The sequence below is a fragment of the Eriocheir sinensis genome, unplaced genomic scaffold (assembly GCF_024679095.1).
Source record: "Eriocheir sinensis breed Jianghai 21 unplaced genomic scaffold, ASM2467909v1 Scaffold63, whole genome shotgun sequence".
NCBI lineage: Eukaryota > Metazoa > Arthropoda > Malacostraca > Decapoda > Varunidae > Eriocheir > Eriocheir sinensis.
In genome coordinates this window covers 601,043-628,505 of record NW_026111976.1, presented here as the reverse complement: position 1 = coordinate 628,505, position 27,463 = coordinate 601,043, and the positions used below count along the sequence as shown (strand labels likewise).

The window sequence follows — 27,463 nt, the reverse complement described above, 5'->3', positions numbered from 1 at the left end:
GTTAGATGTACTGCATGTTGAAATGAATGACATCCTAACAGCAAGAACTGATCCTGACCAAATATCGACTAGTTACTTGCCACTAAAAGGAAGTCACATCATATCATAGTCTTTAGGGTTTTTCTGAGAATCAATGCATACACAGGCTTTCACAGCAAGGCAGGGAGGTGGTGGCTGAGTGGTAAGTAATATGGCCTTGAAGGACCCGGGTTCAAGTCATGCCAGTCACTATAAGCTAACAATTATTATTCATCGCCAAGTGGCTTAAGACATGTTGTTTTGATGACCATATATATGTCAATCTGGACTTCAGATAAATTTTCTTTAAAAGATCAAAGATGAGCTCAGTGTGTGTGTGTGGGGGGGGGGGGCGGGGAGGCCAGGATGAGCCAAGCAAGATGGCCTTGCTATAAAACACTCCCTGAACTAAGGTCGACAAGCAGGCCCCATCAAGAAAGTGTACCGGCGCTGTTAATTAAAAGAGAAGTGTCCAGCTTCAACAAGATTTTGATGATTTTTTTGTGAGGAATCCTCACAAAAAATTCATCAAAATCTTGTTGAAGCTGGACTGAACTCACTGAGGATGAAGGTATGTATATCATTCACCAATGCATGGGATGACTTTTGTGTTGCCTTCAGCTTCGATCCTCTGTTTTTAATATGTTACTATCAAGTGTTTCATAGTTGTTGAGGTGATGCAACACAAGGTTAAATTATGAGGTTTATTCACATTATGTTGGTATATAATGGTAGCGAGCTTACTGAAGTTAAGCAATAATATTATTTACAATTCATCATTCTGTTGGTAATGGTAGCGAGCTTACTGAAGTTAAGTAACAATCCTAATTAATAATTATCACTCATCACTCCTATTCACCTTAAAGGGCTCACTCATCTCTTCAGACTATTACAACTATATGGCACCGACAGACCATAAACGATCAAACCATATAACCTATACATAACACAGGAAGGAATGTAACTGAAAACACACACAGTTGAGAGACAGCTGTACCTCAAGGTGCTGGGGACAAGAGCAACATTTGTCTGATACACCAGCACATGTAGCATAATACCCAAGTGTGATGCTACTTGCTTACATAGCTGTGGAGAAACTGGACGTGATTGATTCTCTATTTTGGGATACATTTTTTCTCTTCTTTATGTAAATACAGACTTTACAAATAAAGGGGCACTGTTATATGTTAGGTCACGAATACTCTCTCAGCCATAAAGAAAATGACAAACAAGACTCAGAGAAACATAACTGCTTACTTGGAAACAAAGCACCCACTTTCAGTTGACAAAGAGTGATTATTTCATCAACAAATGAGATTGATAAGTTGCAGAAAAAATGTTTCTTTCAAGAAATTTGCTTACAAGGATAATGCAAATACACGAAGCCTCATATCATGTGAGCCTGAAGGAGCACATTCAACTGCAGAATTTTTACTGAAGCTGTGTATGAAATACATGGTCTCTTTCATGCTAGGAGAAAAATTTAGTAAAATTCTTGACACTGCCATAGTCCAATAACACTGTCACGCTCCATTGTAGATATGACAGATAGCTGTGAAACTGAGTAGTGAACTCTTCGAAAAGTTCAGTTAATTCACCATTTAACTTGACATGTCAACTGCCATTGGGAGACTAGCTATCAGCCTTGTCATTGTATGATACATAATTATTTGAAAAGTCTGTGCATGAAAATATATTTATAGGAGATTTATAGTTAAATGAGCAGGAAATACCACTTAATCAAAGGAGGTGAGTTACCTGCAAAGCTTCCTAGCTCTTACCTCAGACTAAGACAAATAGGATTGGCCAATACTAATTAAGTACTTAGCTTAGAGTCACACAATGCAGGGAGACGTGGAGGTATTAGGAAAGACCTCCTGGTAATGAGGTGACTGACAGGATCCAATCATCTCCGAGGTGCTTTGTAGAGACTAAGACACGGGACCAGGCATGTTCTTGCTGCTCTCGGCCTATTCTTCTAAAGTATACTTCTCAAGGTATGAGAATAACTAAGTTAGAGACGCGGGTGTGAAGATATTCTCACCATGAAGTCTGCTATCAGAGCGAGGCTCTGGTGATTTCAGATTTGCGTCATCATTTGAATTGCTGCTGACGTTGGAAACACTCTTCACTCTGCTTCTAATTTTACTGTGGTATTAGATTACTACCTCTTGTTCCATAGTTCTAATTGAATATTGCCAAATCAATAATACTGTCTCCGTGGTCTAGTGGTCAGTGTGTCTGGGTTCCACTCCTCGGGTCCAGGTTCGAATCCAGGCCTGGGCAGTTGGCGTGCGGCTCACCCAGCTGTTCATCCTCCCTTTCAGACTGGTCGATAAATGGGTACGTGGGAAAACCTGAGGAATGTAGACTCTGGCAATCCCAGATTTCACATTGGCCCGTGTCACGGGGTAAATTGGTTGTTACCTACCACAGGCTCAAAGTGCCAACAGACTGGAGATGAGCACCACAGCCACACACAGCTATAGTGTATACACCCACCCTTACCTTATTAATGATAATAATGATAATATACAATATATACACACTGAAATATTTTTCACATTGGTCCCAATTCCCAGCAAGTCAGGCAAACTGCGATGCCCTGGTTCTTTGGACAAAGGCCACATCTTCTGTTGTTGCACTGCCGAGCCCAGTGTCCCCACCTTTTACGACTTTCACAGACCATTGGCTTCCCAACAAACTTTTCTACCCTGCATGCTCGCATACTTATTGGTTGGAGTGTCTCTTGCAGTTTCCCCTCCCTCATGGCAATTACCTGGTCTTGGGATCTCATGTGGAGTTCTGTGTTCCTTTGGGCCCTTAGGATGGAAGGTAGGTTATAAAGTACATGATGGGGAAATAGTACGGATAGTTCTTGATGACCTTGGTATGATGTTTCTCATCTCTGCATTCCGTTTGTTTGCTGTTGAAGCCTTGATGTTGGTGACTCCCATCTGCCAGGAACTTGAGGGTGCCCTTGTCCCAAGTGACTGTGATGATGGACTGGGCTGTCTGCCTGGGATGTGCTGACAGGTTGCCATGCCTGTTAGCCTTGTTGCCCTGTCACAAGGAGACTCTTTGTGACAGTAGCACGGGTGCTGGTACTGGTGTTCTGGGCTAGGCACTGGTTGATGCTGGCAGTCGTGGCACCAATCTGGTTGTCGGCCATTTCCCACTCATGGGTCGCTTCACTGACCTACAAGGGTCAGAAAGCCCATCATTTGCAATGAGGATATCACGTACTGTGACCTTGGGTGGTATCACTGATAGGCTGTGTGATACTTGTCAGGGAGACTCATCACCATCCACAATGCTCATAACCCCTGTCAGTGTCTCCATCAGCCTAACTATATGTAAATTTAGAGAGAAGGTCCCATCTGAAAGATATGTGTGTTTTTTCAAGATTTGGTAAAGGTCCAGTCATAGACTCCGTATCCTTGATGGGTGTCGGCGGAACCGCCTAAATATTAGGCTGGCAAACTCTCAAAACAAAAAAATGGCATCCTGACTTTATATTTTTACCTAGCCTCACCAAAGCTTGCATGTAGCCTCCCACTGGTAATGCGCATGGACCCATGAAGTCACATTTTCATTTCAGTTCGTTTTAGTAGCAATAAGATATACAAAAATACTTAAGCACCGCTAAAGCACAACACTAACATATCTTCTGCCCGCTCAGTTTCTGCTTTTTAAAGACACTCTTGCTTGAGAGAGAGAGAGAGAGAGAGAGAGAGAGAGAGTAGTCACACTAAAAAATATTAGCCTAATGCACCTCTGGACTGATTTCTTTTGTGGTGAGTGCATTTATATATATTTTTTATTTTTATTTTTCACTTATAATTGTAAGCTTACCTTTTATCCCATTTCATGCTCCTTGTCACTTATATTAGACACCAGCTCTGAATAGCTATCTGTAATACATTATTCACTCATAAGTCCACGAAAAATTTATAAAAGAGATGGTGATATTTTTTTTAAGGATGTGAGGAAACAAGTGTTGTAGGTGGAATTCCTGAAGTGGAGAGAGAGAGAGAGAGAGAGAGAGAGAGAGAGAGAGAGAGAGAGAGAGAGAAAAAATTATTTCTCTTAAGAAAAAAAATACGGCAAATAATAGCCTAGTTTTCATAAATGCATAATAATAACTTAGTATTCGTAAATGCAAAATATTAGCCTAGTTTCATAAATGCAAAAGAATCGCTTAGCATTCTTAAATGCAAAATAATAGCTTTGTATTCTTAAATGCAAAATAATAGCCTAGCATTCCTAAATGGAAAATAATAGCTTAGTATTCCTAAATGCAAAATAATAGCCTGGATTCCTAAATGCAAAATAATAGCCTAGATCCTAAATGCAAAGTAATAGTTTAGTATTCCTAAATGCAAAATAATAGCCTGGATTCCTAAGTGCAAAATAATAGCCTAGATTCATTGGCTTATTAGCAAGTTATTAAAGATTGTAAAACTCTTTCCATTTACAATTCATTACAGAAGTTGTAGATACGGTATAACATGCAGAAAACCTTACACCATACAAATAAAATCCAATATTCATTAAAACAACTTACCTCGTTCCCCGGAGATCACAACCCCCAGGTTAAGAACCGCTGAATTAGAAGCAAGAAACAATAAAACCAAGGCTTGAATAAAACAATATCACCGACAGCAAGGGAAGGTAGCGCGGGGTACTACTTTCTTGAAGCACTGGGTGTTCGTTACTAACCGACTATTATTTTTGACACAAGGAACTGGTGTTGCCAGGGACCGAATTCACAAAGGCTTAGTTTGTAGTTTTGAGAACATTGAGATTCACAAAGCTCGCGCGATAATAACTACGAACTAATCAATGACGTCACGGGTTAGCGCGCGGATTTACAAAGCTTTACCGCGCTCTGTGTGATGCTAAATTTGTTGTTAAATAACTACTGCCTCGGGGGTGTAGTAAACGCTAACAATATTATCATATTTACGTATAAATGCTCATAAATCGCGTTTTCAACTTGAAATATAACTTTGCACAGCGAGGCAGCCCATTTCTTTATAAAAGGATGCGATATACCCCCTTTGAGAGGTATATGATAAGTGTGGGAGGTATGGCAACACCGACGCCCGGCCAGGGGATTGCCAGACCTCCCTCCTCCTTCATCTTCCTACCTCCTCATCCATTCATCCATCCATCTCTAGATTTGTCCCTCCGTGGAGGGACCATGGACTTTTGTCGGATGACAGCTAGCCCATGAGTTGGGCTGTAGATATGGCAAGACAGTCTTAATTTTCCCTCGTTTCTTCCTTCCGTCCTTCGTTCTGTCTGCCTCGATATCTGTCCCATTTGCTTTCTTCCTGCCTCAATCTCCTCCATATCTTCTTTTTCTTCATCTTAAGCATGTTCGTAGGTAACAAGACATCGAACGGCAAAGTTACCTTGACGTAAATGTGCAGCAAACAATGAAATAATTAAATTCGTAGATTATGATTTAGTACAGTTTGCCGGTTGGGCATACAGGCAACCGCGGTTGTCCATAGCCCCAATGGTTGGACACCGCCTTTTAAAGCAGCACGCATAACGCCGACGGTAGGTAGACGTGGCCTGTACATGTCAAAGCACCGCGGAACTCGTGGCGGTAATGCGCGAAAGTCTTGATGGTAAGAATTTAGTACTAAGCGCTAAACTCGAGGATCGCGAAACTCAAGAGGGTACTATATATATATATATATATATATATATATATATATATATATATATATATATATATATATATATATATATATATATATATATATATATATATATATATATATATATATATATATATATATATATATATATATATATATATAATGTGTTGTGTGTAGGGGGTGGAGGGTTGAGACAGCGCGAGTGTTGTCCGCCAATCTGGCGAGCTGTTGCGGCAAAGCCCTCCCGACACCCGTCAAGGATACGGAGCCTATATTCCAGTATAACTGCGGCGCCTTTATTTTGGTCTATTTTCTTCCAAACCTTCACAAAACCCATTGTATACATATAATACATTCGTAGAAAGTGGCGGACAAATACCGTCACCTGTTTTAGGGCGGTTAGCGATGGTAATGAGAAGGCATATACATACATTTGTTTTGGTGGCGGCGGCGGCCATTGGGAGGTGAGCAGTGTTGCCAACGATCCAACTCTTGGATAGCGATTAGCCCACGCATGTGAGACCAGGTCCACCACGCGTGGTTATTTATTTATTTATTTATTTATTATTATTATTTTTTTAGAATACGCACCATTACCTAATACTATACCCGGCCCTCAGCACGGCAGCCGTTGGGCTGCGTGTTCTAAAAAAAAAAATAACCACGCGTGGTGGACCTGGTCTCACATGCGTGGGCTAATCGCTAACCAAGCGCAGCGTCGCTATCCAAGCGTACCATCGCTAACTGGATCGGTGGCAACACTGCTCACCTCCCAATGGCCGCTTCGGCCGCCGCCCCCACCAAAACAAATGTATGTATATGCCTTTTCACTACCATTGCTAACCACCCCACCCTAAAAAAGGTGGCGGCATTTGTCCGCCACTTTTTTTTTTTTTTTTTTACGTCTCTGCCTATTGCGCCGGTAGGCTTACTTGAGGGGCCTGGATGGTATTCGGCTCCAGCCCGTCATGGCGCAGGCAAGTGTTTATAGTGGCACCATCTTCTCTTGGCTCATGCTGCCCCCCGGAACTCGTTCTTGATTCTTGGACGGCTTCCTCCAGAGTCCGGGTTGATGGGTGATCTTCAGGACAGCATGTGGGTAGTTTTAAGCCACTCGGCGGTGACTGAAAAATCCGAGGTGGTAGCGTGGGGATTCGAACCCGTGTCGTCCATCACGTGGTGAATGTGGGCCCAACACGCTACCGCTTCAGCCACCACTACATCTACTAATGTATTATATGTATAAAAAGGGTGTTGGGAAGGTTTGGAAGAAAATAGACCAAAATTAAGGCGCCGCAGTCATACTGGACCTTTACCCAAGAATATATTTATTTATTTATTCAGCTTTTATTTATTTACTTATTTATTTTTTATTTGTTCTTTTTTTTTTTTTTTTTTCGTATAAGTAGTCTGACACTCGATGCAGTGACTCATTTATGCTCTTGCAGTAATCTTCGACCCAGCGTCATTCTACGGGCATCACGAGTATGACCTGGCGATTGCTGCAGCGTTTGGAGGATTCCCACGCCCGTTCTGGGAGGAGTATCACACCTTGATTCCAAAAGCATCTGGATGGAATAAAAGACACAAGCTCTACAAACTCTTCCACTACCTTAACCACTGGTAAGTTATCAGGTCCAGTTAATATTCACTCATGTAAAATATATAGTAAACCCTCGATATAACGGACTAATTGGGGGGGACCTTAACCCGGTAGCCGTGGGGATCATGTTTCTTAATGGTCCCTCTAAGCGAGAAAAATGAGAAAAAAATCATCACTCACACAAAGCATTTCATAATAAATATCAAAGCATTTGTGATCAGTTTATGCATCATCTATTTTGGGGAGTTTATATCATGGCACAAATTTGGCCTGTCACTGGTACACAGTAAAGCCACAAATTTGGCCCGTCGCTGCTACTGGGCTAATCTGCTAATGCCGAAAGTCCATTATAAATGGCGAAAAAAAAAAAAGGAAAATAGTACTGATGAACACGCGAGTATATAGTTTTATCTTTATTGTGTATGTTGTGTGCATGCTGCATGTATAGCCGCATAGCACACTTGGCGATGGACTCGAGGCACTGAGGCAGCCAGGTTGGCAGTGGGGCCCTGCGGGGGGGCCGTATTGTTACAGGTATGGGTAAAATTTTACAAGTGCGCCAATCTCACACTGACAGAAGAAACTTTTTTGTTGTACTTTTCGGGGTATTATGAATTAATCTCATGACTGTTTCTGTTACGAATCATTAAATGATTGACTTTTCAATGCCAGTTGTACACCCACCGCAGCCCGCAGCTGCAGCCGCAAAATAACTCGCAGAGAGAAATGTTCAACTTGCTTACAGTTTTTACATTTCACTCACTGCTCACAAAAATCACAAGTAGACAAACTAAAACAAAACCAGGCAAATTAATGTTTCCTGCCATATATACCCCCAGTGCGTATGCGTGGTGGACAGCAGAGCGACTTATTTCTGCGAGGAGGTATTTCTCCCAACACAAGCCCACGAATTGGACCACACGCTGCCGCTGCGTATTTCCGCCTCCAGCACCGAGTGCCGAATGAATTTAAACGAACCAAACATACCTTAACCTAACCTATCTAACTGGGGGGCTTAGCCCCCTCGACCCTGTTAAGCTGTGTCAGTACCAACACTCACAAACACTTGGCTATTTTCCATTACATTTATGTCCTGGATTGATGCATAAGACTTTCTTGTGGTATAAATACATTCTTCATTTGAATGTAAACCATGAGTAGGAAAATATTTTATCAGATGGGCTGAAAAAGACTACAGTAACCGATAAACTGAAGAATGGGGCAGCAGATGAAGGGAGGAGGGCGAGGTGGCTAGCAGACGCTATTGTAGTTACTGGAAGCGGGTGGTTCAAAAACTATTCTCAGTCGGCCCCCATGGATTTCTGACCGTCTGACCTTGTCCGTTATATTCGAAATCTGTTATAAGTGGGTCCGTTATATCGAGGGTTTACTGGCTTTGAAATTGCTCTTCATCAGCACACAGATGGACAATTGAAGAACAGCTTGACAACTCTGGTACGTACAGTATTAGAGTAAAAGCACAAACTGAAGAACCAAGAGAATGTGTGGAAATATAGAATTAGAACTTTTGTTTGGGGAGGATGGAGTAGGGTGAGTTGGGGATGATCTGTATGATTTAAAAAAAAGTAAAAAAAATGAGTCAAAACTGGAAAACTTTTGACTACAGTGTGTATAAAGCACAACTCAGGGAACATTTTACAAACACGTGAAACATTAGCCTAAAAAAAAATCTCAAATGTACAGATCGCCTACAGGTGTGGATGATCTGTACACCTATAGTTATCAGAAATAAATGAAAAATACATAAAATTTAAATGAATGCAAAGTTCTTTAATAGCAACAACAACTGGACCCTAAATATGACTTTAAGATGAATTCCATTAATAACACTGGGTTACAAAATATTTTGTTGTTGTTGTTGTCAAAGTTTTTTCAACTGATTTAGGATCAATTTGCACCACTGAATCTGAAAATGACACCCGTTTCTCTCGATCAGGTTAGGGTTTTGTGCCAAGTTGATTTTTAAAAAATCCGATCTTATAACTAAATCGATTACATTTTTGTGACATTTTCAGTTGATTTTTGTTATTGTTTCTCAGCCGAAATAGTTTTTTTTAAGATGAAAACAATTATTTTCTAACACAATTCATCAATTAAATGTTACAAAAATTGATAAGTGTACATTGAATAGTAGACATTGATAATGGTAAAGTACAGTCGTCCCTCAAATTGTACGGGGGTTAGGGACCCAGGATCCCCGTACTATTCGAAAATTCGTATAAAATTAGTGCCCCCCTTAGAAACACGCCTGGGCTGCGTTTGAGAGAGGGAATCGCGACTCTTGGAACGTCCCGAGTGATCTCAGACGCGTGACGCGGCAGCACGAGTTGCCAACTCGGCACGTCTGCTGGCTCCCGGCTTTGAGAGGTGAAGCGCCTTCGTGCTGTGATGACGTCATCAGCAAATATGGCGGCCAAAACAAACACATATAAGTGTTTCCATTGTATTTCACCTCTCTGTGCCATCATAACCACTGCAGCTTCATTTTCATCTTCTGTTGTAAGTAGTTCATCAGTCAGGACAGCTAGTAATGCATGTTAAACGTCGCCAGGAAGATCAGCGTACGTCATTTTGCTACGAGTGAGACGCCATTACAATAACAACGTCGAGGCTAAGTAAAAGGACAGCCTTTATCTCCACTCTTGCCGCACTCTTGGAGCACTGGCAGTTACTGCAGCAAGAATTTCTTTTTCATTATGATTTTCAGGGTGTTGGCCCTGAGGGAGTAAGCCGTTTCAAAGGCTGTAGTTGGGACCGAAATGGACAACTACCTCCCGAACTAAGATCAAGACCCAAGATGATAGATGCAGCGAACACTGCTCTCATTCACGTGGTATGCTCTTCCTACGGCAACGTAACTTATCCCAAAACGTAACTTCTCCTAAATCTGAATTCTTTTTCAAGGTGAACACTTTTCTCGAACGTATTGGGACGCTTTCAGCAGGTGTTTTGGTAGAACAGTGTTGCCACTCATGCCATTGCTACTTGGTGCGACGAGCGGGAAATTTAAAAATCCTAAAAAAAATCTTCCATGACCATCCGTATAAAACCGAATCCGTACTATTGGAAACCGTACTATTTGAGGGACGACTGTACATGTAAATTGGATATTAGGTCATCATTGTTCAAATTTCAGGGCATGAACTTCCGTTTCTTCAAACTCAGCTTGAGCTCAGCGGTAGGGATATCTCTCTTCAGAGTCCAACAGTAATCAGCCATCATGACTGCATCCCAGCATCTCTGGGGGCTTCGTGGTGCAGGGGTTAGCACACTCGGCTCACAACCGTGAGAGCCCGGGTTCGATTCCCGGGCGGAGTGGAAAAATTTCGGCGGCTTTTCCGATACCCTACGCCCCTGTCCACCCAGCAGTGAATGGGTACCAGGTATTAATTGGGGGTTGTGTCCTGTCTCCTGGGATCTGTTCCCTTCTCCTATAATTCCTTCCCCTTCTGTCTCTCCGGCATATGACCACAGATGTAGCGCCGACTAAACAAAACTTTCCAACTTTTCCCAGCGTCCCTGATACCTGGTCTCCATCTCTTTCATGTCCTGATGGAATCTCTTCCCCTGCTCATAGTTCATTGATCCCAGATTCTCAGGAAACTGATCCATATGTGAGAATATAAGTAATGCATTTTGATGCTCATGTTGCAATGCATTTTGATGCTCCTGTTGCATCCGAGGTTTCTGAAAGCAGTCAGCATATTGGTGACAAGTTCTGCGTAGTTCCTGGCCTTCTTGTTGCCAATAAATTTCTTCATGACATGAACAAAAGCCTTTCACGCTTCCAATTCCACCATCCTTGTCTAGAGCTTTGGTGAACTGTTTGATCAAGCTGAGCTTGATGTGCAGCGGTGGGAAGAGTATCCTGTCTCTGTCCACCAGAGGGTTGTTTATGACGTTCCTTGCTTTGCCTAGGCACCAATTCCTCCCGTACAGGCCAGTCCTTTTTCGTGTAATGCTGAGCTTTGTCCCTACTATCCCACATGCACAGAAAGCATGGGTACTTGGTGAACCTGGACTGTTGTCCCAACAAAAAGTTCACCATCTTCAGGTCAACACAAATCAACCACTCATTCTGATCACAACAAATTTTCTCCAGCACGTATTTCACCGCTTCATACGTCTCCTTCAGTGTAGAGGAGTGAGCGAGGGGTACAGAGGCAAACTGGTTGCCGTTGTGCAGCAATACATTTCAGTGATCGCTTGCTGCTGTCATGGAACAGTCTCCAATCTTCGGGTTGGTACTGTGGCACTCCAAGCTTGTGCAGAAGCTGCGCAATATGTGTACAGTACACCAAGTCCTTCTCTTCAGAGAAAAAAACAGAGGTACTTTTGATGTCTGTTGCAGTAGAAGGTGATGTGAGCACTGTCAGAGAGGAAATTTCTTTCCTTCAATCTGGATGCCAACAGTTCGGCAGAGGACTTTGACAAACCCAGATCGTGAACTATATCATTTAGCTCCTTTTGGGAATAAGGATGTGGAGCATCATTATCAAGAACCTCTTCTTCTTCATTTTCTTCAACACTAGAGGAATCTTCGTCACTAATGTCAGGAAGTTCTCCAAAGACAGGTATACATATACGTATACTGGAATTTCATCACAGTGAGCTACAGGACGACGTGCTGATTCGAGATCAGGATACTTGAGGCTTCTCCAGTTCTTTCTGTTGATCCCAGTCAAATTAATAATGCAGAAGTAGCAGTCAATGCCATGGTTTGTCGGCAGTAGTTATAATATTGCCATACTGGCTTGTTTTGGCGGGGCAATGGGGCGTGGGGCGGGGCGGAAAAAACAGCCGTAGTGGCGGCTGTCATACCGGCTTGTTTTGGCGGGGCAAGGGAGCGTGGGGCGGGGCGGAAAAACACGTGGGGCGGGGGGCGGAAGGACATCCGTAGTATCCTGCGCCATAGCGGCTTGTTTTGGCGGGGCAAGGGGCCGTGGGGCGGGGCGGAAAAAACAGCCGTAGTGGCGCCTGTCATACCGGCTTGTTTTGGCGGGTCAAGGGAGCGTGGGGCGGGGCGGAAAAACAGCCGTAGTGGCGCCTGCCATACCGGCTTGATTTGGCGGGGCAAGGGAGCGTGGGGCGGAGGCGGAAAGACTTCCGTAGTATCCTATGTCATAGCGGCTTGTTTTGGCGGGGCAAGGGAGCGTGGGGCGGGACAGAGAGGGATCGGCAGTGACATGCTATGGGGAGGAGCGAGGATGTGCTATGGTGCGGTTGGTGGGAGGTGACGAGTCTGGGAGCGAGACATGGCTGCGCCATGCCTCGTTCTGTCTTAGAGGGAGCGTGTAGGGTGAAAGAGTGACGCCATGCTGAGATGCTATACTTAACAGTTACGCCTTTGTTACCTGTTAGCTTTGCATACACACACACACACACACACACACACACACACACACACACACACACACATGGTAAATAAGAGTTTGAGATTAATCAAGTACACAAAGTTATGTTGTGTACATTAAAACTTTGTCTTTGAGAAAGAAAGTATAGTAACTGTATCTTTTTATTTTGGGGAAGATGATGCATAAGTAACCGCACACATGTTATGCATATACGTTAAGTACACAAAAACACAAAGTTATGTTGAGTATTCCCCCTAACTTCTATTGACGAGAACCGTTTAGCCATCACGTTGCGTATACACTTCAACTTGCTGGTAAAGTGCGGTTGTAGTGGGTGGACGTCTGGGTTTATATGCATCAGTATGGAAACCAATTGGCAACCCATACACGCAAGTGTTGCGATAGCAGCTGTTCCTCTCACAAAGTTAGAGAGAGAGAGAGAGAGAAAGAGAGAGAGAGAAAGAGAGAAAAGGAGAAGAGAAGAGAGGAGGGGGAGGAGAGAGAAAGAGAGAGAGAGAGAGAGAGAGAGAGAGAGAGAGAGAGAGAGAGAGAGAGAGAGAGAAGACGAAGATGAAAAAGGACAAAGAGAAAGGAAGAAAAAGAAATTATATGAATGACGGGGAGTTGGCTTATGGTAGCACGTGCAAACACTGTCACAGTTGAAAATATACTATGGAAGATGGCGATGATGGGAAAGTCGTTACGTAAAATTCGCTACACACCTGCTTCCGCCCCCCCACCCCACCCACACCTCCTCTAGCAGATGTGTTAGGTATCTCCCACTCTCCCGCGTTAGGCGAACAAAGCTGAACCCTGGTGGGGAATGGCTTAACGTCACGGTGTTGACTCGTCTCTGTTGCGGGATGATGGTACATTTCTCGTGAGAATGAGAAGCAATGCTTTGTGTAAACAGTGTGGGAGACGAAAGTCGTTTAGTGGATCGTGTCGGTCGTGCGTCGACAGTGACCGCCGTGGAAATGACTCTTTGATTAAACATTGTGGGAGACGTTTCACATCTCTCCTTCCGTCCATGAGTGTTCTTCACCACGAGCTAACAATGCAGAAAAACTCTGTGAAAGCTGTGGAATGGTATTCGGCGGGATACATCTGCACCCCCTCCCCCCTTTCCCGCGTTTTTCCGGGCGTCAAGATAAAGAATTAAACTACCACCGCGATAGTCTTTATATAAGGAATAGTTAAAATGAATAGGATTTTATGATTTTTATTGATATCTAGTGAGAAACTAACATGCCAAAATCTTATATTAGCTTAATGCAGGTCGATTATTTTTCGTTTGTGTTAAATCCAAACTTAATCCAGTCTGAATAGTTAAACCATTACATGAACACAATAAATTTTGAATTACACTCTAAAAATACATCTTAATTCTGGATGAGAGGGATTCAGACAAGTTATAGTACACACATATGGCATACATGATAATAATAATAATAATAATAATAATAATAATAATAATAATAATAATAATAATAATAATAACACTGTTAAAATGCATCTTAATTCTGGATGAGAGGGATTCAGACAAGTTATAGTACACACATATGGCATACATGATACTACTACTACTACTACTACTACTACTACTACTACTACTAATAATAATAATAATAATAATAATAATAATAATAATAATAATAATAATAACATTGTTAAAATGCATCTTAATTCTGGATGAGGGGGATAATTCAGACAAGTTATAGTACACACACAGGGCATACATGATAATAATAATAATAATAATAATAATAATATTGCAACGTTCTGTGGATCATATGTACGTTTCTACTACCTAGTTACCACGTCCCCATCACCTTTTAAGAACCCTTTTACTACATCCCATTACGCCAATGCTATGTATTGGTACCTTTAATGTGCATATTCCCACAACCTTTCTGATAATCGGGGGGAGGGGGGGGGGCCTCGTGGTGCAGTGGTTAGCACACTCGGCTCATAACCGAGAGAGACCGGGTTCGATTCCCGGGCGGAGTGGAAAAAATTTGCTGTGATTAAACCTTCCCACACTCATATCCTTGAGCATGCGAAAACAATGAAGTGTAAAAAAAAACTTGCTTTTTTATCTCGTAAAGGAAGAAATACAATCACAAAGGAGTAGGTCAAGTAGGTCATTGCGTTTTTTTGTGTGTGTGTGTGTTTTTGCTACGTTACTGTTACCTTTAGCGTGAATATTGCCACATTCTTCCTACTAAGCATACCATTACCTTTCTGCTACGTTTCTTGCAACGGTTCCTTCTATTACCTGTGTCATACATCATATCTTCGTTAACTGCTCACAGTCACATAACAATAAATTTTACTTTTCGTTAATGCATATAACCGACGCTGAAAATCAATGTAGTTACACTTGAAGATGAGATGATCGTAAAAATCTAACTTGTTCTTAGTCAGCAAATGGGCAAAGATAAGACAAGACATTCTTAACTTATTATATTTTATTCATACTTTTCTCCTTTCTCTTTTTTTGTGTGTGTGGGGCGGAAATCAGTATATGCAATCCAATATAACACATTTATTTAGAACATGTCAAAGTGCTAATTATTGAAAGGGTGATTTTTTTTTCTATTTGAAAAAACAAAACAAAAAACAGACAGAATAATATAGTTCGCTAGTTAAGGGACTTGTTCTTTCCAGACATTATGGAAATGATTTTGATGACGGTAAAATCTTGAACTCCATATAAGCATTGTAACGCTGTTACCTTCACTAATTCCACAAATTCATTTGCTTACGGGAGGATATAATAAGAAAGAAAAGATAGTTATACTTTGAGCTTTCAGAAAAATAGGTAATTTAATCTACAACTTTAACTATATTTTTTTTTCCTAGACACTTAAAAAAAACCCTCCCATAACATGACACACAATTCTCAAAATGAATCTTAAGTACATTAGGAAGCAGAGTATGCACTTTTTAGGGGGTATAGAAGAATGATTTTGCTTGGATTAAACCTTCCCATACTCATATCCATGAGCATGCGAAGACAATGGTGTGAAAAAAAAACATCAAAATTATAAAAAAAAAATACACTCATCACATTTTTTTCTACCCAAATGTTCGATCCCACCCACACTATGAATGGCGAAAAAAAAAAAAAAAAGGTATTGCTCGTAAAGGAAGAAATACAATCACAAAGGAGTAAGTCAAGCTGTCAATAACACCAACAAAAACGACAAAAAAAAAAAAGATATACTTTCCTCTGAAATAAAATGATCTTATCGAGCAAATATATTATAATATTTTACCTAATTCATTAAGGACAAGGTCAACAATACCAAGGGATTATAGTGGGTCCTATTAGAGTAGTGTGGAATGGAACCAAACCACAGTAAACCACAGGATTAGGTCAACAATATAAGTGTATCTCCAAGATCCTATTAGAAAGTAGTATGTAATGGAACCCAAACACCAGGAAACCATGGAGTTAATGTGATCAACGCATGATACTCAGATATGGAGGAAAATTAGAGAACCATATTTTTTTTATCAATTAATGTGACCAGTAATGTTAATTTTTATAACCAGAGACCAACGAGGACTAAAATATTTATGTATTTCTGTATTGCCAGAACACTTTAAACCTAGAGAAAGGACGCGGGATAACCATGGGCCTGAACCGGGCCTTCAGAGAAAACTTATCAAAACGTACTGGAGGAAACCAATTAGTTAATGTATGGAAGGGTATTAGTGACATGTCATCATGTATAACTAAGGTGGGCAGAACTCACTCTCTTATGTGCTTAGCGTATTATTAATCTTTTCACCTGTTGATGATCATTACCAAAAGGGAATACACACTAAATAAATAGAAGATAAGTGAATGTAAAACAAGTACCAAATTAAGCATGTTAGAAACCAGACAGGCTCTACAGTATTCCGGACATACAGGCTGACAATCAATGATCTAGCATTGTTGAAACCGACAGCTTAATAGGGAATATATTACTGGATTACCTTATCCTAATCTTAGCGTATCCTATGCATCATCAAATATTGTATGCAGAGAAAATAAAGGAGTTACCAAATGACTAGCAAATTAAACTGAAAATAAAAGAGTACGACAAGTACATATCAATTTTGGTTACACATAGTATCAAAAGATAAAAAAAAGTTCATTGATTAGGATCAGGTATGTAAAAGGGAATTGCGGGTCAAAAACTAAATACATGGAATTCACAGTATATACAGTAAACTGAGTAAAATTACAGAAAAAAAAATTAAAAAAACAATAAACATTACGTTTCAATGAATATTGTTCATATAAATTCTTCCTGGAAGACTTTGATTATTGAAAAATAAATCCTCCCACTTGTGAACACTATGATCAGTAGTTCTTAATACCAGTATTTCATGATCTTTAATTCAATTAGGGTGAATATTTCCTCTATTACCACTTTTCCTTTTGGAATTTTATTCTTCCACTTGATAGTTTTAAACACTTTTGAGTGTGTTGATGTCTCATTTGCTGTAAAAAATGAATAATAACCATAATATGACAATTGGGGAGATTGTATTACTCACGCGCCGACATCTCGTTTTCTACTCAGCCAACTGCTCTTTTGTTGCTATACGTTACATGTTACGTTACGTTACGTCACGTTACATAATGCGTTATATATTTTCTACTACCCTTTAAACCTTCCGTAAAAAAGAACATTGGGAGTGTATAGATGAAAACAACGGTAAATCTTTCCTCTATTCGCGGGTTCTCTTTTTTTCTTTCTATTTTTTCCATTGACAGAATTTAAGCTCTTTAGTGTTTTGAAGCATCATTTGTTGTGGAAATGAATACTAGCCGTTATATGACCACGTCAACGGAGTTAAGATTGGTGATACCTCAATATACTCAAAAAGGCTTAACAATTATCAAATGGAAGAAAAATACAAAACAAAACAGGATATAATAATAAAGGAAAGAAATATCAAAGTGTGAAAATAGACATGAAATGTTGAAATGGGCGTGACCATGATGTCTCAATAGGACTTAAAGCGTACCTAGCATAGCCTATCCATCTATCTGACATGGTTATATTATAGTTAATATTCATTTGCACAACAAATGACACCTCAAAACACTCAAAAGGGTTTAAAACTATCGAATGGAAGAAAAAAAAGGTGCATTACCAATAAAAGCGCTGAAGTCATCCTCAAGCTTTACTTAGCACTAGTTAGAGTTCATCTCGATTATGTGGTTCAGTTTTGGTCAGTGCATTAAGAATGGATATCAGGATGTTAGAATATGTACAGAGTAAGATGAAAAAAAGTGATTCAAAGGACGGAAAACTTTCCATATGAGGATAGACTTTAGCATTTAAATCTGCATTCTCTAGAGAAGCGAAGGTTACGAGAAGACGTGACTGACATTTATAAAGGGATGAAGGACTTTAATAGGGTTTTTTGTTGTTAAATAGTCGGGTAATGCATGTAGCAGTGGGTTTAAGATAGATCATTTCAGATTCAACAAAGACATGGACAAGCATTGGTTTACCAAAAGAGGTGTGGATGAGTGGAATAGGCTTGGCAGTCATGCTGTGCGTGACAGTATCATAAATACATTCAAGAAGAACTTGAATAAATTCATGGTTAGTGAGGTAAGCTGGAGTTAGGCACACAGGAGATGCCTTGTCGGTCGGTCTCATGCAATTTTTTTTTTTTTCTGAGATATGAAACTTGTCATCACATGTACTGAAACCTCATTGCGTCATGTGGTGAAGCAATATGTCTCAGCCGAGGGTAGTGATCCTAAAAGAGTAGCCTATTTTATATTTTTTGACTTATTTATGTTGATTAACAACCTAACAAACTTGACCCCCGCCAATCGACTATACCATGCTGTGCGCAAACTGTTCTAGGATAGACATGGTTACGTTTGGTCTGGTTAGTTACCTTTAATATTTTACGCTAAGTATGTACGTTACGCTTCTTACTCTGCCTTTGTTGTTACTGACAGCCAAGTAGTCTATTATTGTGCAACACGGGTTTATGTCGAATGTGGCCACGTGGGTTAACACACCCATTTCATGACTATTCTCACGGTTATTATGGTATTTCTTTCTTTCGTTACCGTTTCAGTTCTCGGAATTTTTTGAAGAACAGAAGAATATAAGAACGAAAAAAAAAAAAATTGCATGAGACCGACCGACAAGGCATCTCCTGTGTGCCTAACTCCAGCTTACCTCACTAACCATGAATTTATTCAAGTTCTTCTTGAATGTATTTATGATACTGTCACGCACAGCATGACTGCCAAGCCTATTCCACTCATCCACACCTCTTTTGGTAAACCAATGCTTGTCCATGTCTTTGTTGAATCTGAAATGATCTATCTTAAACCCACTGCTACATGCATTACCCGACTATTTAACAACAAAAAACCCTATTAAAGCCCTTCATCCCTTTATAAATGTCAGTCACGTCTTCTCGTAACCTTCGCTTCTCTAGAGAATGCAGATTTAAATGCTAAAGTCTATCCTCATATGGAAAGTTTTCCGTCCTTTGAATCACTTTTTTTCATCTTACTCTGTACAGATTCTAACATCCTGATATCCATTCTTAATGGACTGACCAAAACTGAACCACATAATCGAGATGAACTCTAACTAGTGCTAAGTAAAGCTTGAGGATGACTTCAGCGCTTTTATTGGTAATGCACCTTTTTTTCTTCCATTCGATAGTTTTAAACCCTTTTGAGTGTTTTGAGGTGTCATTTGTTGTGCAAATGAATATTAACTATAATATAACCATGTCAGATAGATGGATAGGCTATGCTAGGTACGCTTTAAGTCCTATTGAGACATCATGGTCACGCCCATTTCAACATTTCATGTCTATTTTCACACTTTGATATTTCTTTCCTTTATTATTATATCCTGTTTTGTTTTGTATTTTTCTTCCATTTGATAATTGTTAAGCCTTTTTGAGTATATTGAGGTATCACCAATCTTAACTCCGTTGACGTGGTCATATAACGGCTAGTATTCATTTCCACAACAAATGATGCTTCAAAACACTAAAGAGCTTAAATTCTGTCAATGGAAAAAATAGAAAGAAAAAAAAAGAGAACCCGCGAATAGAGGAAAGATTTACCGTTGTTTTCATCTATACACTCCCAATGTTCTTTTTTACGGAAGGTTTAAAGGGTAGTAGAAAATATATAACGCATTATGTAACGTGACGTAACGTAACGTAACATGTAACGTATAGCAACAAAGAGCAGTTGGCTGAGTAGAAAACGAGATGTCGGCGCGTGAGTAATACAATCTCCCCAATTGTCATATTATGGTTATTATTCATTTTTTACAGCAAATGAGACATCAACACACTCAAAAGTGTTTAAAACTATCAAGTGGAAGAATAAAATTCCAAAAGGAAAAGTGGTAATAGAGGAAATATTCACCCTAATTGAATTAAAGATCATGAAATACTGGTATTAAGAACTACTGATCATAGTGTTCACAAGTGGGAGGATTTATTTTTCAATAATCAAAGTCTTCCAGGAAGAATTTATATGAACAATATTCATTGAAACGTAATGTTTATTGGTTTATTAATTTTTTTTTTCTGTAATTTTACTCAGTTTACTGTATATACTGTGAATTCCATGTATTTAGTTTTTGACCCGCAATTCCCTTTTACATACCTGATCCTAATCAATGAACTTTTTTTTATCTTTTGATACTATGTGTAACCAAAATTGATATGTACTTGTCGTACTCTTTTATTTTCAGTTTAATTTGCTAGTCATTTGGTAACTCCTTTATTTTCTCTGCATACAATATTTGATGATGCATAGGATACGCTAAGATTAGGATAAGGTAATCCAGTAATATATTCCCTATTAAGCTGTCGGTTTCAACAATGCTAGATCATTGATTGTCAGCCTGTATGTCCGGAATACTGTAGAGCCTGTCTGGTTTCTAACATGCTTAATTTGGTACTTGTTTTACATTCACTTATCTTCTATTTATTTAGTGTGTATTCCCTTTTGGTAATGATCATCAACAGGTGAAAAGATTAATAATACGCTAAGCACATAAGAGAGTGAGTTCTGCCCACCTTAGTTATACATGATGACATGTCACTAATACCCTTCCATACATTAACTAATTGGTTTCCTCCAGTACGTTTTGATAAGTTTTCTGAAGGCCCGGTTCAGGCCCATGGTTATCCATGTCCTTTCTCTAGGTTTAAAGTGTTCTGGCAATACAGAAATACATAAATATTTTAGTCCTCGTTGGTCTCTGGTTATAAAAATTAACATTACTGGTCACATTAATTGATAAAAAAAATATGGTTCTCTAATTTTCCTCCATATCTGAGTATCATGCGTTGATCACATTAACTCCATGGTTTCCTGGTGTTTGGGTTCCATTACATACTACTTTCTAATAGGATCTTGGAGATACACTTATATTGTTGACCTAATCCTGTGGTTTACTGTGGTTTGGTTCCATTCCACACTACTCTAATAGGACCCACTATAATCCCTTGGTATTGTTGACCTTGTCCTTAATGAATTAGGTAAAATATTATAATATATTTGCTCGATAAGATCATTTTATTTCAGGGGAAAGTATATCTATTTTTTTTTTTTTTGTCGTTTTTGTTGGTGTTATTGACAGCTTGACTTACTCCTTTGTGATTGTATTTCTTCCTTTACGAGCAATACCTTTTTTTTTTTTTTTTCGCCATTCATAGTGTGGGTGGGATCGAACATTTGGGTAGAAAAAAATGTGATGAGTGTATTTTTTTTTTTATAATTTTGATGTTTTTTTTTTTCACACCATTGTCTTCGCATGCTCAAGGATATGAGTATGGGAAGGTTTAATCCCAGCAAAATCATTTTTCTATACCCCCTAAAAAGTGCATACTCTGCTTCCTAATGTACTTAAGATTCATTTTGAGAATTGTGTGTCATGTTATGGGAGTTTTTTAAGTGTCTAGGAAAATATATAGTTAAAGTTGTAGATTAAATTACCTATTTTTCTGAAAGCTCAAAGTATAACTATCTTTTCTTTCTTATTATATCCTCCCGTAAGCAAATGAATTTGTGGAATTAGTGAAGGTAACAGCGTTACAATGCTTATATGGAGTTCAAGATTTTACCGTCATCAAAATCATTTCCATAATGTCTGGAAAGAACAAGTCCCTTAACTAGCGAACTATATTATTCTGTCTGTTTTTTGTTTTGTTTTTTCAAATAGAAAAAAAAATCACCCTTTCAATAATTAGCACTTTGACATGTTCTAAATAAATGTGTTATATTGGATTGCATATACTGATTTCCGCCCCACACACAAAAAAAAAGAGAAAGGAGAAAAGTATGAATAAAATATAATAAGTTAAGAATGTCTTGTCTTATCTTTGCCCATTTGCTGACTAAGAACAAGTTAGATTTTTACGATCATCTCATCTTCAAGTGTAACTACATTGATTTTCAGCGTCGGTTATATGCATTAACGAAAAGTAAAATTTATTGTTATGTGACTGTGAGCAGTTAACGAAGATATGATGTATGACACAGGTAATAGAAGGAACCGTTGCAAGAAACGTAGCAGAAAGGTAATGGTATGCTTAGTAGGAAGAATGTGGCAATATTCACGCTAAAGGTAACAGTAACGTAGCAAAAACACACACACCCAAAAAAAAACGCAATGACCTACTTGACCTACTCCTTTGTGATTGTATTTCTTCCATTACGAGATAAAAAAGCAAGTTTTTTTTTACACTTCATTGTTTTCGCATGCTCAAGGATATGAGTGTGGGAAGGTTTAATCCCAGCAAAATTTTTCCACTCCGCCCGGGAATCGAACCCGGTCTCTCTCGGTTATGAGCCGAGAGTCCTAAACACTGAACCACGAGAAACCCCCCTCCACCCGAGTATCAGAAAGGTTGTGGGAAGATGCACATTAAAGGTACCAATACATAGCATTGGCGTAATGGGATGTAGTAAAAGGGTTCTTAAAAGGTGATGGGGACGTGGTAACTAGGTAGTAGAAACGTACATATGATCCACAGAACGTTGCAATATTATTATTATTATTATTATTATTATTATTATTATCATGTATGCCCTGTGTGTGTACTATAACTTGTCTGAATTATCCCCCTCATCCAGAATTAAGATGCATTTTAACAATGTTATTATTATTATTATTATTATTATTATTATTATTATTATTAGTAGTAGTAGTAGTAGTAGTAGTAGTATCATGTATGCCATATGTGTGTACTATAACTTGTCTGAATCCCTCTCATCCAGAATTAAGATGCATTTTAACAGTGTTATTATTATTATTATTATTATTATTATTATTATTATTATTATTATTATTATTATTATTATTATTATTATTATCATGTATGCCATATGTGTGTACTATAACTTGTCTGAATCCCTCTCATCCAGAATTAAGATGTATTTTTAGAGTGTAATTCAAAATTTATTGTGTTCATGTAATGGTTTAACTATTCAGACTGGATTAAGTTTGGATTTAACACAAACGAAAAATAATCGACCTGCATTAAGCTAATATAAGATTTTGGCATGTTAGTTTCTCACTAGATATCAATAAAAATCATAAAATCCTATTCATTTTAACTATTCCTTATATAAAGACTATCGCGGTGGTAGTTTAATTCTTTATCTTGACACCCGGAAAAACGCGGAAAGGGGAGGGTGCAGATGTATCCCCGAATACCATTCCACAGCTTTCACAGAGTTTTTCTGCATTGTTAGCTCGTGGTGAAGAACACTCATGGACGGAAGGAGATGTGAAACGTCTCCCACAATGTTTAATCAAAGAGTCATTTCCACGGCGGTCACTGTCGACGCACGACCGACACGATCCACTAAACGACTTTCGTCTCCACACTGTTTACACAAAGCATTGCTTCTCATTCTCACGAGAAATGTACCATCATCCCGCAACAGAGACGAGTCAACACCGTGACGTTAAGCCATTCCCCACCAGGGTTCAGCTTTGTTCGCCTAACGCGGGAGAGTGGGAGATACCTAACACATCTGCTAGAGGAGGGTGGGGTGGGGGGGGGGGGGGGGGTGAAGGGCGGAAGCAGGTGTGTAGCGAATTTTACGTAACGACTTTCCCATCATCGCCATCTTCCATAGTATATTTTCAACTGTGACAGTGTTTGCACGTGCTACCATAAGCCAACTCCCCGTCATTCATATAATTTCTTTTTCTTCCTTTCTCTTTGTCCTTTTTCATCTTCGTCTCTCTCTCTCTCTCTCTCTCTCTCTCTCTCTCTCTCTCTCTCTCTCTCTCTCTCTCTCTCCTCTCTCTCTCTCTCTCTCTCTCTCTCTCTCTCTCTCCTCTCTCTCTCTCTTCTCCTTTCTTTCTCTCTCCTTTTCTCCTCTTTTTCTCTCTCTCCTTTTCTTAACATAACTTTGTGAGAGGAACAGCTGCTATCGCAACACTTGCGTGTATGGGTTGCCAATTGGTTTCCATACTGATGCATATAAACCCAGACGTCCACCCACTACAACCGCACTTTACCAGCAAGTTGAAGTGTATACGCAACGTGATGGCTAAACGGTTCTCGTTAATAGAAGTTAGGGGGAATACTCAACATAACTTTGTGTTTTTGTGTACTTAACGTATATGCTTAACATGTGTGCGGTTACTTATGCATCATCTTCCCCAAAATAAAAAGATACAGTTACTATACTTTCTTTCTCAAAGACAAAGTTTTAATGTACACAACATAACTTTGTGTACTTGATTAATCTCAAACTCTTATTTACCATGTGTGTGTGTGTGTGTGTGTGTGTGTGTGTGTGTGTGTGTGTATGCAAAGCTAACAGGTAACAAAGGCGTAACTGTTAAGTATAGCATCTCAGCATGGCGTCACTCTTTCACCCTACACGCTCCCTCTAAGACAGAACGAGGCATGGCGCAGCCCATGTCTCGCCGCTCCCGGACTCGTCACCTCCCACCAACCGCACCATAGCACATCCCTCGCTCCCTCCCCATAGCATGTCACTGCCGATCCCTCTCTGTCCCGCCCCACGCTCCCTTGCCCCGCCAAAACAAGCCGCTATGACATAGGATACTACGGAAGTCTTTCCGCCTCCGCCCCACGCTCCCTTGCCCCGCCAAATCAAGCCGGTATGGCAGGCGCCACTACGGCTGTTTTTCCGCCCCGCCCCACGCTCCCTTGACCCGCCAAAACAAGCCGGTATGACAGGCGCCACTACGGTTGTTTTTTCCGCCCCGCCCCACGTCCCCTTGCCCCGCCAAAACAAGCCGCTATGGCGCAGGATACTACGGATGTCCTTCCGCCCCCCGCCCCACGTGTTTTTCCGCCCCGCCCCACGCTCCCTTGCCCCGCCAAAACAAGCCGGTATGACAGCCGCCACTACGGCTGTTTTTTCCGCCCCGCCCCACGCCCCATTGCCCCGCCAAAACAAGCCAGTATGGCAATATTATAACTACTGTCGGCTCCCTCCAAACCATGGGAATTCCAAACTTAAGATAACTCTTCTTGCCCTTGGTCCAACGACGCAGATACTCGGTGCATGTCTTGCATACCATGTGTGGCACCAACACCAAGTTTCATACCAAAATAAGCATGGTAAGCATGCTTTATAAAACTTGTGACTGGATTCCTGTTCGGAACAACGGTGTATTCGCCGCAGATGTAGCATAATACATCGGGATTATTTTTGCAAGATATTTTGGCCGAATCCATTTCATTCACCTGCAAAAGAAAAATACCAGTTAGTCAAAAATTGACGCATATGAACTCTTCAAAATGCATTTATTTCAAGATTTTTAATTTTTTTTTTGCTTCATATAAATAGAAAATACCCGTACGTGTAAAAAAACGTAAAAAAAAACATCATGTGGCAATAGAGAAAAAGGTTGACCTGATTGAGCAAAACCAATGTGAGTTTTGGATTCAACACATCAAAATAGTACTGAATCAGCTAAAAAATAAAATTAGATGATAAATTTGTTGTTGGCCAGTGTAATGATAGTGTATAAGGTAAGATAATGACTCAAAGTAAAGGAAAATTATTGAAATTTGAAATACCATTAGAAGTGTCAGTAATTTTTTTTACAAATAATTGCCATACCATTAAGGATTTATTTATCCTACATACTGTATTATGTCACTGGATTATACTCCTGTACCATTCCAGGAGGTAAGAATAGGGAAACATCAAGCTTTGAATTTTTTTATTGAGTAATGAATTATATGCCCGAGAATAGTAGTAATAATGATAGCAATAGTAGTGGTCAATGAAGTATCAGTAGTTGTAGATGACCCCCAGTTAAGTAGTATGCAGGTAAATGTCAGCCTCTTACATATGACCCCAGACAAAAAAGATGAAAGAAATTGATGTTTATGCTAGTATATTATGGTATACCTAACTGACCACTGTAGTTTTACCAGCAATAAACTTGCTTTATTAAATATTACAGGAACCATTTTGGGAGTGGATACCGCAGTCAAAGCCTGGGCCAGATGAGAGACTTGTGCCTGTAGGCTGTTAAGGAGGACCTGGCTATGTCCTTACACTGAACTTACCACTTTGTGAGTTCAGTGCCATATATATCAGACACATTTTTTTTCTGCCTCTTATGTACCATCACCAGAAATGTTGTGTGTGTGTGTGATGTAGGGGTTCCCAATCTAGACAAATTACCCGAAATGTGGTTAATTGGTATAGAAGACTGAGGGCAACCCTTCCCTTTCCCCTTCTACCCTCCTCCCCAGAATAAATATTCTTGTTAAGATTGAGACTTTTATTCTCAAATGACCATTAAGGTGGCGGCACACTACAGTATCTTCCCGAGTTTCGCGCTTGCTTCGTTCTGCAGGTATAGCGGTAAACTCGCGGTTCGCGAAACTTGGGGTATTGAAAACTGAAAAAGCGCTTATTTGTTCCGGCCCGTAGAGAAGCTGACTTTTTTTTCCCGCGTTTCTCCCTTGTTATCTCAAAATACATACTGTGTAAAAAGGAAGAAAATGTGAAGAGAGAACGGGTCGTTTTGAAGCCACAGCTGAAAGCGGTTGGCTGCCTGACGATTGGCCGACAGTTCTGAAAACACGCTTATGATTCACCGAGTCCGATGACGTCATCGACGGCGCTCATCAAATCAGCGGCCTCTAACTATGACGAAACGAAAGCATTGTGAATATGAAGTCAACGTTGATAGTTATATCATTAGTTCGTAGCTTTTACCGCGGGCCATTAGCGCGCATTTCTGTGAATCTCGCCCCAGCACGTGTGAGCACCGTCACCTAACTGCTAGTTTTTCGGGAATTTTGTACAGAGATTCAAAGTCAGCTGTATTTCACGGGAAACTCATCGAAATTCTAGTCAGAAACTCAGTCACCAACATCTTGGTTATTTTCTCGCGAGGTCGGTAAGTTGTGGTCACAAGAAAAAGAAGAGCGTATCAGCTGATCGGTTCAGTAGCTATCCGCGTGTTTACTCCAGTACCACAATGAGTTTCGTGAAGCTAGATAAGCTTGGAGTAATCGGGTTGAGCAGGTCTTGGACTTAAGTCTTGTCCAAGCGTAGCCACTGCCTCATCATGTCTGGGTCCTCACTGCAAAATTCTCGAAGCATTTAACGGTAGCAAGCTGTAACATACTCTCCCTGTCTCCGAGCTAACCACTCATGAACCAACAATTTTTTTTTTCAGCAAACACCACAAAGCAAACTCTGCAACATCTGGATCCATTATTTGTTCTTTTCAGCTGATACATCCGAGAATGCAACA

At 40.0% G+C, this 27,463-nt stretch overlaps 1 protein-coding gene across 1 annotated transcript in view; it reads left to right on the top strand.

The window, feature by feature from the left end:
* LOC126993546 (fructosamine-3-kinase-like) overlaps positions 1 to 26,470 on the top strand; it is a 144,774-nt gene extending 118,304 nt beyond the window's left edge. Inside the window, 2 exon segments of the mRNA XM_050852685.1 lie at positions 7,142 to 7,316; positions 26,156 to 26,470. Coding sequence (XP_050708642.1) covers positions 7,142 to 7,316; positions 26,156 to 26,219 — 239 coding nt within the window. The 3' untranslated portion in view covers positions 26,220 to 26,470.
* Positions 26,471 to 27,463: the final 993 nt, after the last annotated feature.